General features: G+C 51.8%; 1 protein-coding gene across 1 annotated transcript in view; it reads left to right on the top strand.

The window, feature by feature from the left end:
- The window catches only part of LOC141212402 (trafficking protein particle complex subunit 4-like), a 95,837-nt gene that overhangs the window by 81,353 nt on the left and 616 nt on the right, over positions 1–13,868 (top strand). The window contains exon 2 of the mRNA XM_073664938.1: positions 11,823–11,949. Coding sequence (XP_073521039.1) covers positions 11,823–11,949 — 127 coding nt within the window. The remainder of the gene's footprint in view (positions 1–11,822; positions 11,950–13,868) is intronic.

The following is a 13,868-nucleotide window of genomic DNA, read 5'->3' as shown; positions in this document are numbered from 1 at the left end:
GACCCGGTCCGTGCCCAGGGAGTCAAACTGAGCGGCACTGTTTTGCAGTAGATGTTAAAATGTTCGACTACGCCACCCGTTGATTGCGGCTATGAGGCCGCCGCTGCAGGGCAGACCGCTGAGGCCGGTGATAGGATTGTGCAGCGTAGATGGTATAACCCCCAACGGGAGGGGTATGGCCTCAGGGCAGCAGATGTAGATGACAGCGGTGGTGATGGTGAAGCAAGGAAGCTCAGAGACGTGTGGTGTAGTTTCAAGGCTTTTACTCACAGGTGTTGCTCCGGTCACTTCGGCCAAGAGTGACCACCCAAGCCGTGCTGCGTCCACCAGGTGCGGGACTCGGCCAACTCCCGGGCAGTTCCAGAGCGTGGTCCTGAGATCCCCTCTCTTCCTTCCTACTGGCCGTCCTCACCAGGGACCCACCTATGTCCGGCTCCCTCGGGCCTTTTGGTGGCGAAACCTGTCCCGGCTTCCCTGACCCTATTCGTGGTCTGCCTTCCTGGTGGATATGGCGAGGGGTCGCGCCAAAACTTGTCCACGACCTCCGGTTCCTGGCTAAGGATGATTAGCCTCTACCAGCTTGGGATCCGGTACCCTTTTCTGCCAACCCTTCACCCTTCTGGTTTACTTCTGGGATCTCAGGGTTCCCTCTTGTCTTGTGTCTCTGGGCCTCTCTTCCTCCTTCTCTCCACTACAGGCCTGGCCCTGGAGCTGGGCCCAGCCGGAGCCACAGCTCCCTGTCAGCCCTCCTGGCTGAACTCTCTCTCAGAACTCACCCTGTCTCTAGATGGTGCCCACCATATATACTCCCTCTATGTGTGAGCCCAGGTGACTAGCACCCAATGGGCTCCTACCTCTATGCCCAGAGCCCCTCCCCTATCTGCCCCTACACTACTGGGATGTTCCTCCCCCCTCCCCACTCCAGCCAGGGACAGACGCTGTCGTACCTGCACAACTATTTGGTGGGAGTACCGTTGTTCTGTCCCCCGGAAATGGGGTGAGTGTAGTGCATGCAGCTATCTGAGCTCAGTCCCACACTCCATCCTTACCCGGGAGTGGAATACCACACCTCTGGTTTGAGGTGCAATACCCCTGTAGCAGCCGAGTCCTCGGCGTGCTACACATCCACACACAGTACGCAGACATGCACACACATAGTATGCAGAAATGCACATACACTCAGTACACAGACATGCACGCACACACAGTGAGCAGACATGCACGCACACATGGAACACAGATATGCACAAGCACACAGTACGCAGACATGCACACACACGCATAGTACTCAGACATATACATACATAGTATGAAGACAAGCACACAGTACGCAGACATGCACACACACACACACACACACACACACACAGTCATTCACACGCAAACAGTACGCAGACATGTGTACACACACAGTACGCAGACATGCGCACACACACATAGTACTCAGACATATACATAGACAGTATGCAGACAAGCACACACAGTACGCAGACATGCACACGCACACAGTACGCAGACATGAACACGCACATACACACAGTCATGCACACGCAAAAAGTATGCAGACATGCACACACACACAGTAAACAGACATGCATGCACACACAGTATGCAGACATGTGCACGCACACACACAGTATGCAGACATGCACACACATACAGTACGCAGACATGCACACACATACAGTACGCAGACATGCACACGCAGACAGTACGCAGACATGTGCACACATACAGTACGCAGACATGCGCACACACAGTATGCAGACATGCGCACACACAGTATGCAGACATGCGCACACACAGTATGCAGACATGCACACAAATATGCAGACATGCACACACACAATATGCAGACATGCACACACACAGTATGCAGACATGCACACACACACATAGTACGCAGACATGCACACACACAGTATGCAGACATGCGCACACACACACATAGTACGCAGACATGCACACACAGTATGCAGACATGCACACACACACACAGTATGCAGACATGCACACACACACACAGTATGCAGACATGCACACACACACTGTACGCAGACATGCACACACACAGTACGCAGACATGCACACACACTGTACGCAGACATGCACACACACACATAGTACGCAGACATGCACACACACTGTACGCAGACATGCACACACACTGTACGCAAACATACACAGTACGCAGACATGCACACACATACAGAACGCAGACATGCACACGCAGACAAAACGCAGACATGCGCACACATACAGTACGCAGACATGCACACACACAGTATGCAGACATGCACACACATATAGTACGCAGACATGCACACGCAGACAGTACGCAGACATGCGCACACATACAGTACGCAGACATGCACACACACAGTATGCAGACATGCGCACACACAGTATGCAGACATGCACACACACAGTACGCAGACATGCACATGTGGAACCCCAGGGGTCTGGTTACCACAGTAATAGAAATATTATGTCTGAGAGCAAGTGGGAGGTTTCCTGGTCAGGAGCCCTTAAGCATGCAACACCTCCTGCCCAGTCCTGGGAGGGGAGGAATCTGCCCTTATAAACTGGGTCTGGGGCGGGATTAGAGAGAACAAGCAGACACAGGGAAAGAAACAGCTAGGAGCTCTGTAGGAGCAGGAGCTTAAGGCCAGGGGCTGGAGCTGAGCAGAGCTCGCCCTGGCAGAAGAATCTAAGTACCGGTCACCGGAGTCCGAGGCTGTAAGGATCTCTAAGTCCAACAGCAGAACCCAGCCGGCAGGGGATTCCAGGTCCTCTGGCCATAGAAGCCCGGAGGCTCGGTCACAAGCAAGGGACCAGCACCGCCATCGAGGAGCGGAGGCTAACAGAAGGCCCCAAGTCACCAGCCATACGGGTGAACACTACGCGGTACAGTCAGGGACGTGGGCTACTATCACCCGCTTATAGCAAGGTAGCCAGGAAGAGTGCAGACAGACGGGGAGGCCTACAACTCCACTTGGCCACGGGAGCTCCCGCTTGCTCAGACTGACCAGACCTCTTAAGCTAGCCAGTACTCCCGGGAGGGTCTGCCTTATTATCATTAGTAAAGACCATGCACTGCACTGCAAAGACTCTGAGTCGTTCCTGTTGCGCTCGTGCACCATCACTCCCATCATCCACACTCATTGCCCTGAGGCTATACTCCTCCCGTGGGGAGTCATCCCATTCTCTGCAGCGCACACAACACCAGCCTCAGCGGTCTGCCTCGCAGCGGCGGTACACCCTGACCGCAATCCACGGGTGGCGTAGTCGGACAATTAACCTAAAACTTATAAAGGACTGCTACTGGTTTGACCACCCTGAGCCACGGGACCGGGTCGCCGCCACAGAGACTACAACCCCCAGAGACCCGGCTCCGGGTAACCCACACGCGTGTACACACGGCCCAGGGGGCGCGTCAACTTTGGCGTAGTCGGCAGGATTTTGTGCCCTCAACCATCGGGTACTGCGCGCCTTCAAAAGACTGTCATACCTGCCGTGGTGAAGTTTCCCGCCATCTTCAGCCGTTTTCCCGCCATCCGCAGCTGTTTTCCCGTCATCCGCAGTCGTTTTCCCGCCAACGGGTGCCATCTTCGGGACGCCGCGCGGGAAGAAGAGGGGCGTGGACGCCGAAAGCGCGCGAGACCTGAAGCTCCGCCCTATGCACCGACGCTGCGCATGGTCCTGGAAGGGAGAGAGAGCGACGCTGACGTCACCAGGACGCGGCGCAAGGTCCTCGTCCGGAGCAGCACCAGCGGAGCCGCGATCTACAGAAGAGGATCGTCGGAAGGTAGGCCACACTTAACTAGGGGGGAGGAAGATGACGGACACAGAGGGACCCTCTACCACCAGCGCGGCCACTGCCGCAGTAATGCCATTTACAATGCCTTACATCCCCGGAGCGGCCTGGCTGCCCCAATACTCAGGGGAGTCGCATACCCTAAGCAACTTTAAAGAGAGACTGTACAGCCTATTTAAGGTATACCCCCTGACGGAGGGCCAGAAAGTGAGCATATTGATAGGCCAGCTAACCGGCGCAGCCCAATGTGAAGTAAAGTCCTGGTCAGTCCGGGACAAGGAGACCGTAAAGGAGATCTTAGCCCGGCTGAAGGACACTTTTGATACCCGCACCTCAGCCGAGATCAAAATGAGATTTTATAGGTGCAAGCAGCGGGCCCAAGACAGTATAAGAGACTATGCTTTGAGTTTGCAAGAGGCCCTGAGAGCCATTAAACAGGCAGACCCTGACAGTGTGCGGAATGCAGATGAACTGTTAACTGAGCAATTCATTGAGGGTCTGCTGTCCAACGCCCACCGAACCCAGTTACGTGCAATGGCCTTGCAGAACCCTGGTTTAGACTTTGCAAAGTTCAAAGACAGGGCCATCTGGGTGCTCAGAGAACCGGCACCGGGTAGCGCTGTAACCCACCGGCGCCCTGCTATTACCTATCACCAGGAGACGGCATCCTTGTCTGCAGAGCCTGTAGGAGCTGGTGCGCAGGCTTTGGACAACAACCCGGCTACAGACCTGCACCATCAGGTCCAAGAGCTAACTAAAAGCGTAGCCGCGCTAACCCGAACTGTGCAGTCTTTACAGGTCTCTCCTCCAGGAAGGATCAAGCTGGCCACCAGTCTGGAGGACGTCCCGTGGTACCGACAGAGGAGGATCCCATCGTCCAGAGGAAGACCCAGCGACAGATACAACGAGGATGGACAACCCATCTGCTGCCGCTGCAATCAACCCGGACATATGGCAAGGTACTGTCATTTAAACGGGCAAAACCTGGGGCAGAGGGCCAACCCCCAGGCATAAGATCATCAGGCCCCTCAAACTGGCGTGATAAATATGTAGGGGGACGTCCAGCCTTGCCTGTGGTACTGGATGGCATTCCAATGAGTGCCCTACTAGACACCGGGTCACAGGTAACTACCATCCCTTATGTGCTCTTTAAAAGGTACTGGATTGACTCGGACATAACCCGCTACCCAGATGATGACCTGAGTATCATCGCCAGCAATGGTCAGCCCGTGAAGCAGGTGGGATTCAAAGAAGTGACCATTAAGATCGGTAAAGCCGAACTAGCAGCACAAGGACTGATCATTGTGGACATTGACCGTCATGAGAGTCACCCTAAAATAACCTTGGGTACTAAGGTGATTGAAAATTGTCTTGCAGAGATAATTCTCATTTTACAGCACATTGCGATGAACGCCAGTTCCAGCCAGCAGCGTGTCCTCCAAAAAGAGATCCGGGCACTGATGAAATGGCAACAGGTGGAATTATCTGGTGGTGAGATTGGTAGCGTGAGAATGTGTGACCCGTTCCCTATTGCCATGCCCCCGAAAAGTGAGATGATGATATGGTGCCGGGCAGCTATTGGTCTAAGAGGTAGAGACTACCAAGCAATGGTAGAGCCCGTCTACTCAGACAGTAGGCCCACCATTTTGACAGCACGGGGAGTGGTCGATGTACGCCATGTGAGGGTACCTGTCTGCATCGTAAATATCGGGGAGAGAGAAGTACACCTGCCCCGGTATGCCACGCTAGCCAAATTGTTCACCATAAACCAAAATTCTGTAAAGGCCGTAGAACCCTTGCCTCCATCTCAACCAGAGGAAGGTAACGGCTCTTAGAAACAAATGAAGGACTGGTGTCAGCAACTGCATTTGGGTACTGACTCCACTCCCTCACACCAAAAACAGGGAGTCTACCGGGTGGTTCAGGAGTACGAAAGAGTCTTTAGTAAACATCCGCTAGACTTCGGGCGAGTAAAGGGGGTAGAACATCATATCCCCACAGGAGACCATCCACCCATAAAGGAAAGATACCGACCTGTACCCCCTGCACACTATCAGCATGCAAAGGGGATGTTGCGGGACATGAAGGAGGCTGGGGTAATCAGGGACAGCTGTAGCCCCTGGGCAGCTCCACTAGTTCTAGTGAAAAAGAAGGACAACACAATGAGAATGTGTGTAGACTACAGAAAGGTCAACCGTATCACACACAAAGATGCGTACCCGTTACCTAGAATATAAGAATCTTTAGCTGCATTAAAATCTGCTAACTTCTCCACTTTGGATCTTACTAGCGGGTACTGGCAGGTTCCTGTAGCAGAGGCAGACAAGGAGAAGACTGCATTCACCACCCCGATGGGTCTCAGCGAATTCAACTGTATGCCGTTCGGGCTCTGCAACGCACCAGGAACCTTCCAGCGGTTGATGGAATGCTGTCTGGGACACCGGAATTTCGAGACGGTCCTGTTATACCTGGACGATTTCATTGTTCATTCCAAAACCTACGAGGACCACCTGAAACACCTGGCAGAAGTGTTTGACGCCCTGGCAAGCTACGGCCTAAAGGTGAAACCCTCCAAGTGTCACCTGCTGAAACCAAAGGTGCAATACCTGGGACACGTGGTGAGTGCTGACGGAGTGGCTCCCGACCCCGATAAGATCACCGTGATTAAAGACTGGCCAAGACCCTCCAGCATAAAGGAAGTGCGGCAGTTCCTCGGGTTGGTAGGCTACTACCGAAGATTCATTCCCGGTTTCACCAAAATGGCAGCTCCTATGCAGGACCTCCTGATAGGTCAATCCAGGAAGGCAAAAAACTAGAAGCCGCCCTTCAGGTGGGAAAAGCTGGAAGAGGAGTCCTTCCGCCAGCTGAAGATGGCCCTCACGGGGGATGAAATCCTGGCGTAGCCTGACTACGCCCAGCCCTTTATCCTCCACACGGACGCGAGCAACATCGGGCTAGGAGCCGTACTGTCCCAGATCCAGCTGGGGAAAGAACGGGTAATCGCTTACGCCAGCCGAAAACTACGGACCACATAGAGAAACCCTGAGAATTATAGCTCATTCAAGCTAGAGTTCCTGGCAGTGGTGTGGGCAGTGACCGAACGTTTCAAGCATTACCTTGCCTCTTCCAAGTTCACCGTGTACACGGATAACAACCCGTTGACACACCTGGACACTGCAAGGCTTGGTGCCCTGGAGCAGAGATGGATGGCCCGCCTGTCCAACTATGAATTCACCATCAAATACCGGGCGGGACGCTCAAATGCCAACGCGGATGCCCTGTCCAGAATGCCAAACTTACCGGACGTAGGGGAAGATCCAGAAGAACTGGAAGAGGTCGAACTCCCTGCGTTCCACCGTCATGGGATTACCCTGTATTCCCACCGTGTAAGGGACAGGCGCTCTGCCACGTTCAATCCCTTACCCCACTACAGCTGGGCGGAGACACAAGACAGTGATCCCGCAGTCCGTCTGATGAAGAAAATGCTGACACAGGCTGATGCCCGTCTTGACCCAGACGCTCCGGAGGAGACCAAGCAACTGTGGAAGGAGAAAAGTAAACTGTTTCTTTACAAGGAGAAGCTGTGCCGGAGAATGGTCAACTCTAGAACACATGAGCTGACCTGGCAGGTAGTGGTCCCAAGACGAGACGCGGCTATGGTTCTGGAGGCATACCACGACGGAGCAGGACACTTCGGATGGAAGAAGCTGGAGTTCTTGTTGCGTGGATGGTTCTACTGGGTAGGCATGAGAGGAGCCATTGAGAGTTGGTGCAGGGACTGTGGCCCGTGCAACCTAAGAAGGAAGGACCGTGCCAGCTAGAAGACTCCTCTGCAGCCCATCATCACCAGGCAGCCACTAGAACTGGTAGCCCTGGACCATGTGAAACTGGCTCCAAGCAAATCTGGGTACGTCTATGCCCTCACCATCGTAGATCACTACTCCCGATTCCTGGTGGTGGTCCCTGTCAAGGACTTAACGGCTCAAACAACAGCTAGAGCCTTCCAGCAGCACTTCTGCCGTCCACACGGGTATCCGGAGCAAGTGCTGACGGACCAAGGACCAGCCTTCGAAGCGGAGGTCTTCCAAGAGTTCTGCAATCTGTATGGCTGCAGGAAGATAAGAACAATGCCCTATCACCCTCAGACCAACGGACTATGTGAGAAAATGAACCAGGTGGTGATAGACTTGCTAAAAACGTTGCCCCTGTAAGAACGCAGTCTGTGGCCTGAAAAACTGCCTGATCTGGTGGACTTGTATAATCACATCCCCGTAGGTTCCACCAACTGTACCCCGGCTTACCTAATGAGAGCAAGACCTGGTAAGCTGCCTATTGATCTGGATATGGGAGTCCTGACACCTGAGGACACCTCGCCAGAGGCAGACTGGGATACAGAACGGCAGCAGCAGTATCGGAAGGTACAGGAGAGCGTCGAGCGAAGTCTGTCTCAAGCAAGAGAAAGGCAAGAGAAGACTTATAACCAGCATGCTCCCGCTGTTCCCCTGGTACCTGGAGAGCAGGTCTTGAAGAGAAAGAGGCGGCTCCACAAGTTGGACGACCAGTGGGAGAAGGACCCGTACACAGTACTGCCCTCAAGCCATGATAATCCAAAAGTTTGTATAATCAGTAAGGATGGAGGAGAAACCACAGCCATTGTCTCCAGAGACCACCTGAAAAAGTGTCCCGAGCAGCTGCAAAGCCCTGACGAAGATCAAGAGAACCCTCAACCCGCAGAGGAAAGGGAAGAAATGATCAGTACCGTACTCGGAGACTTTCCCCGGTCCTGGACTCAGATCAACAACGCAGTCGTGGTACCCGTCCTCACCTTTCTCCAGCCAGCCCCTCAAGGGCCTACAGAAGAACAGGGAGTGTCAGAAGAGCAGCCGGCACAGGAGGCAGAAGAATCCATACCAGCAGCCCAGGAGAATCAACCCTCTGCTAGTAGTGAGCCTGCCGTGCCCCTAGTAAGCCAAAGAGTACACAGAAAGCTGCCAGGCCTGCCCGTAACACCTCCTACACCCTGTAGTGCAGAACCAGATAGTGGGTTACGTAGGTCCACCAGGAGCACTAGAGGACAGATGCCCGCTCGCTGGAGAATCTAAACTGTAATGTGAAGTTACCTGTAAACTGCAAATGTTGAAAATGGTTTATGTTTGTTGCCTGTTTATTAATTATGTTTCTCTAGTTAACCTTCAGGTTTATTTGGACTGACAGGTTATGGACGCTGAGTAACCGGAACTATATTGTAAATAGTTGCACCTTGTACCTCTTGCGAAGATGGCCGCGGAAGAGAAAAACCTGTCTGGCGTGGCCTCCTTGTGGCCCAAAGTAGCTAGCCTCAGTCTTGCAGCCACGCCCAGGGCCAACGTTTGGGGTTTGCTTTGGACAGGTCCCCTACTCTGTTCTAAAAACTTCACCTTGGGTGAAATGGACACCCGGTTACGGAAATCCCGTGACCATCAAGACAAAATGTACTTTTTCATGTTATTGTTATACCCTGTATTATGTTTTTAAGAATGTGTTTAGTCCCGGAGTACTAAAATTTACTAGGGGGGAATGTGGCACCCCAGGAGTCTGGTTACCACAGAAATAGAAATATTACGTCTGAGAGCAAGTGGGAGGTTTCCTGGTTAGGAGCCCTTAAGCATGCAACACCTCCTGCCCAGTCCTGGGAGGGGAGGAATCTGCCCTTATAAACTGGGTCTGGGGCGGGATTAGAGAGAACAAGCAGACACAGGGAAAGAAACAACTAGGAGCTCTGTAGGAGCAGGAGCAGAAGACCAGGGGCTGGAGCTGAGCAGAGCTCGCCCTGGCAGAAGAATCTAAGTATCGGACACCGGAGTCCGAGGCTGTAAGGATCTCTAAGTCCAACAGCAGAACCCAGCCGGCAGGGGATTCCAGGTCCTCTGGCCATAGAAGCCCGGAGACTCAGTCACAAGCAAGGGACCAGCACCGCCATCGAGGAGCAGAGGCTAACAGAAGGCCCCAAGTCACCAGCCATACGGGTGAGCACTACATGGTATACTCAGGGACGTGGGCTACTATCACCCGCTTATAGCAAGGTAGCCAGGAAGAGTGCAGACAGACGGGGAGGCCTACAACTCCACCTGGCCACGGGAGCTCCCGCTTGCCCACAGACTGACCAGGCCTCTTATGCTAGCCAGTACTCCCGGGAGGGTCTGCCTTATTATCATCAGTAAAGACCCTGCACTGCACTGCAAAGACTCTGAGTCGTTCCTGTTGCGCTCGTGCACCATCACTCCCATCATCCACACTCATTGCCCTGAGGCTGTACTCCTCCCGTGGGGAGTCATCCCATTCTCTGCTGCGCACACAACACCAGCCTCAGCGGTCTGCCTCGCAGCGGCAGTACACCCTGACCGCAATCCACGGGTGGCGTAGTCGGACAATTAACCTAAAACCTATAAAGGACTGCCATTGGTTTGACCACTCTGAGCCACGGGACCGGGTCGCCGCCACAGAGACTACAACCCCCAGAGACCCGGCTCCGGGTAACCCACACGCGTGTACACGGCCCAGGAGGCGCGTCACACACACACACAGTATGCAGACATGCACACACACAGTATGCAGACATGCGCACACACACATAGTACGCAGACATGCACACACACTGTACGCAGACATGCACACATAGTACGCAGACATGCACACACACAGTGTGCAGACATGCACACACACAGTACGCAGACATGCGCACATACACAAGTCATGAGACGTGAGCCCACCTCAGTGATAGTTACCACAGTGCCCCGCTTTCAGAAGTCATAGCAGCCCCCCTGTATTTATGAACCTCCTCTCTTTTCTAGGCTGTCACCATGGGGCTCCAAGGCGTCCTCTTCACCCCAATCCTTAGCCCCTGCTTGTCTCCACAATGCTTCCCTTTCTCAATACATTTAGCTTGAGCTGCAGTTGAACTGTTAGGCGTGCAGCTCCATGTATCCAACACTAGGTGGAAGCACTCACCACTGATTGCCCATAGAGTTGGGCACAAATGATTTTTTTTTGCCCTAGATGAGAATTCTTATATTGTTCCTGTGTTGTATGGTCTAGTTTCCTCAGAAATGGGATTTGTCATGGGCACACTTATTTAAACAGCCCAGCACCCGGCCATTTCTCCTTGTTCCTGAATAAATACATTTTCAGATTTTTTTCGTACATGCAGTTTAAAGAGCTTTACTTTTTTTTTTTTTGATATTCAAGTACTTTATTCATCTTTTTTCGTGGGGCCTAATGTTTGTTATTTTCACATTCTCTTCTTTTATTGTATCTTTTTGCCTATAACGGGCGATATCCATAGGAGAGTAAAGGAAGTACGTCTATCTTTTTTACATTTTTCTTTATAGCCACAAAAAAAAAAATTTAATGTTGTTCCCATTTCCATAATAATTATTTTATATAATGTTTTTTTTTGTTTTTAACAGCAGGGGCAGGGCTAGTAACATCAATTTGGCAGCACCATTTTCTTGCTTTTATTTATTAATGTATTTATTTTTCATTTATTTCACACATTGTGCTCCACATAAGGTCCTGAAACACCTTTGGGGACAATTCAACAATTAAACACTTTTTTTAAAAAAAATCTAATTTTCCCTGCAACCAGGTCTGGTATATTAGCCGCGGTTACAGGGGAAATTCAATTTCCTGCTGCATAGCAGAGCTCAGTGAGTCTCCTAGGACCCGGCAGCTCCTGCTCCCTCTCTGCAGCCAGCGATCCCATGATCACTAGGTCAGGAGGAGAAAGTGACATTATTCCTTCCCATTTTTGTGTATACAGCGATCAGTAAGACAAAGACGGTAATAAACCCCCTCCGCTCTCTCTGTTGGGAGTCCGGCCGTGTCTGACAGCCGGCTCCCTGCTCCTGCAGCTCCATAATCACTTGAAGCTGTTTTAGAAAAATATGGGCCACATATATAATGTGAGTGTGTATACATATTGCTCCCTGTTACTGAAATGTATTATCTGTCGACTCTTTCTTTGAAGGTATAAAGTTCATGGTGCTTTCGGACCCACGACAGGCTGGCATAGATTCATTACTCCGCAAGATTTATGAACTGTATTCTGACTTCGCTCTTAAAAACCCATTTTACTCCTTGGAGATGCCAATTAGGTAAGATAAATCCCTTACTCTGTAATATATGGGGCGTCCATGTGCACCAGAACAGGAGTCGCTTTCACTGTACTGTGAGAGCAGTGAACCATTGTCCATATGTCCTAATAGATCATATTAAGAGACGTCCATTACCTTGAACCCCTTTGCGCACCCTGCCATACATGTACATGCCAGTCAGGGTGCACGTATATGGAGTGCCGACATCTGCCTCTAACAGCAGCATTAAGCATCAGCCATGATTGCTGCTGTTTTAATTATTTAAATGCCATGGTCAATTTCTGATAGTGGCATTTAAATGGTGCAATTGTCTGTGCTCTTGCTAATCAGTGCGCCCAACACAATCGCAGGGAACCGATGTGCTACCGTGGTATTTGGAGGCCTGCTTGAGGGTCCCTGTCGCTACCATCTTTTCCCTCCGCTGAAGCTCAGCTATGTTTTGAGCTTCAAAAGAGCCTGAGATTCATACCATATACTGCAAATTATGGTAATTCAACGTATAGGACGAACTAGCCAACGACTGCAGCGTAGAGGACGAGCTAGCCAAGGACTGCAGCGTAGAGGACGAGCTAGCCAAGGACTGCAGCGTAGAGGACGAGCTAGCCAAGGACTGCAGCGTAGAGGACGAGCTAGCCAAGGACTCCAGCGTAGAGGACGAGCTAGCCAAGGACTGCAGCGTAGAGGACGAGCTAGCCAACGACTGCAGCGTAGAGGACGAGCTAGCCAACGACTGCAGCGTAGAGGACGAGCTAGCCAACGACTGCAGCGTAGAGGACGAGCTAGCCATCGAGTGCAGCGTAGAGGAAGAGCTAGCCACCGACTGCAGCGTAGAGGACGAGCTAGCCAACGACTGCAGCGTAGAGGACGAGTTAGCCAACGACTGCAGCATAGAGGATGAGCTAGCCAATGACTGCAGAGTAGGGGACGAGCTAGCCAACGACTGCAGCGTAGGGGACGAGCTAGCCAACGACTGCAGCGTAGAGGATGAGCTAACCAACGACTGCAGCGTAGCTGACGAGCATGCACACCCCCGCCAATCAGCTGTTATCGGTGCCGGCGCCTGCCGGAAGTGCTCACCTGCGGGGCTCCGCTGTCTAATCATACATTGATGCCCTATCCTAAGGATAGGGCATCAATGTAAAAGTAGTGGTCAATTTCTTTAAGAATGAAACCTGAAAAAACAACTGTGGAATTGACATTTTTTCAGTTTCATTGCACTTCATATTGTTTCTGTTTTTCACTACAGAATGCAGTAAATTGAATGAATGGTCTCATCCATAATACAGCTGGTCCCATAAAAAACAAGCCCTGATACAGCTGTGTCAAAGGAAAAATAAATTATGGCTCTTGGAAGAAGGGGAGGAAAAAAAAAGTGGAAAATCACCTAGCCCTGACGGGGTTAAAATGAACCTGACAGCTGATACCTGCTGCCCGGGAGCACAGGCAGCAGGTATCAGACACTAGTCTGTCATTTCAGGCAACGTTGTGCCTTTAGACAATGTGGCTGGGGACTACGTCTTTCAGAACTAGTCCAAGAGGCTGGTCCCTGGCAGGTTCTCCCCGCCCCTCTCCTCTTGATTGACAGGTCTCTCCCTATACACACTTGTATGTAGAGATCTGTCACTGAGGTGGAGCATAGAGAAGTTGCTGGGGACCAGCCTCTTTGACTAGTTACCCGAACAGCATAGTCCCTGAATGGCTTGTAAATGTATGATTTCTCCAAAACGCCACAGCATTTCATACCTGAACATACCTGCCCAAAATGATGGATTCATGCTGCCCATTATCCAGGCGGCATGAATCAGCTATCAGGTTCCCAATAAACGGGGTATTATCAAGTTAGGAAGTTATTCACTATATATGAGATATTTTGGGATCGTAGAAAACTTTCTGATCCCTGGGGGGTCTGACTGTTGGGG

Source organism: Phyllobates terribilis, unplaced genomic scaffold (assembly GCF_046119375.1).
Source record: "Phyllobates terribilis strain yellow unplaced genomic scaffold, ASM4611937v1 Scaffold_173__1_contigs__length_4020020, whole genome shotgun sequence".
Taxonomy (NCBI): Eukaryota; Metazoa; Chordata; class Amphibia; order Anura; family Dendrobatidae; genus Phyllobates; species Phyllobates terribilis.
This window is presented reverse-complemented; position numbering and strand designations above follow the sequence as displayed.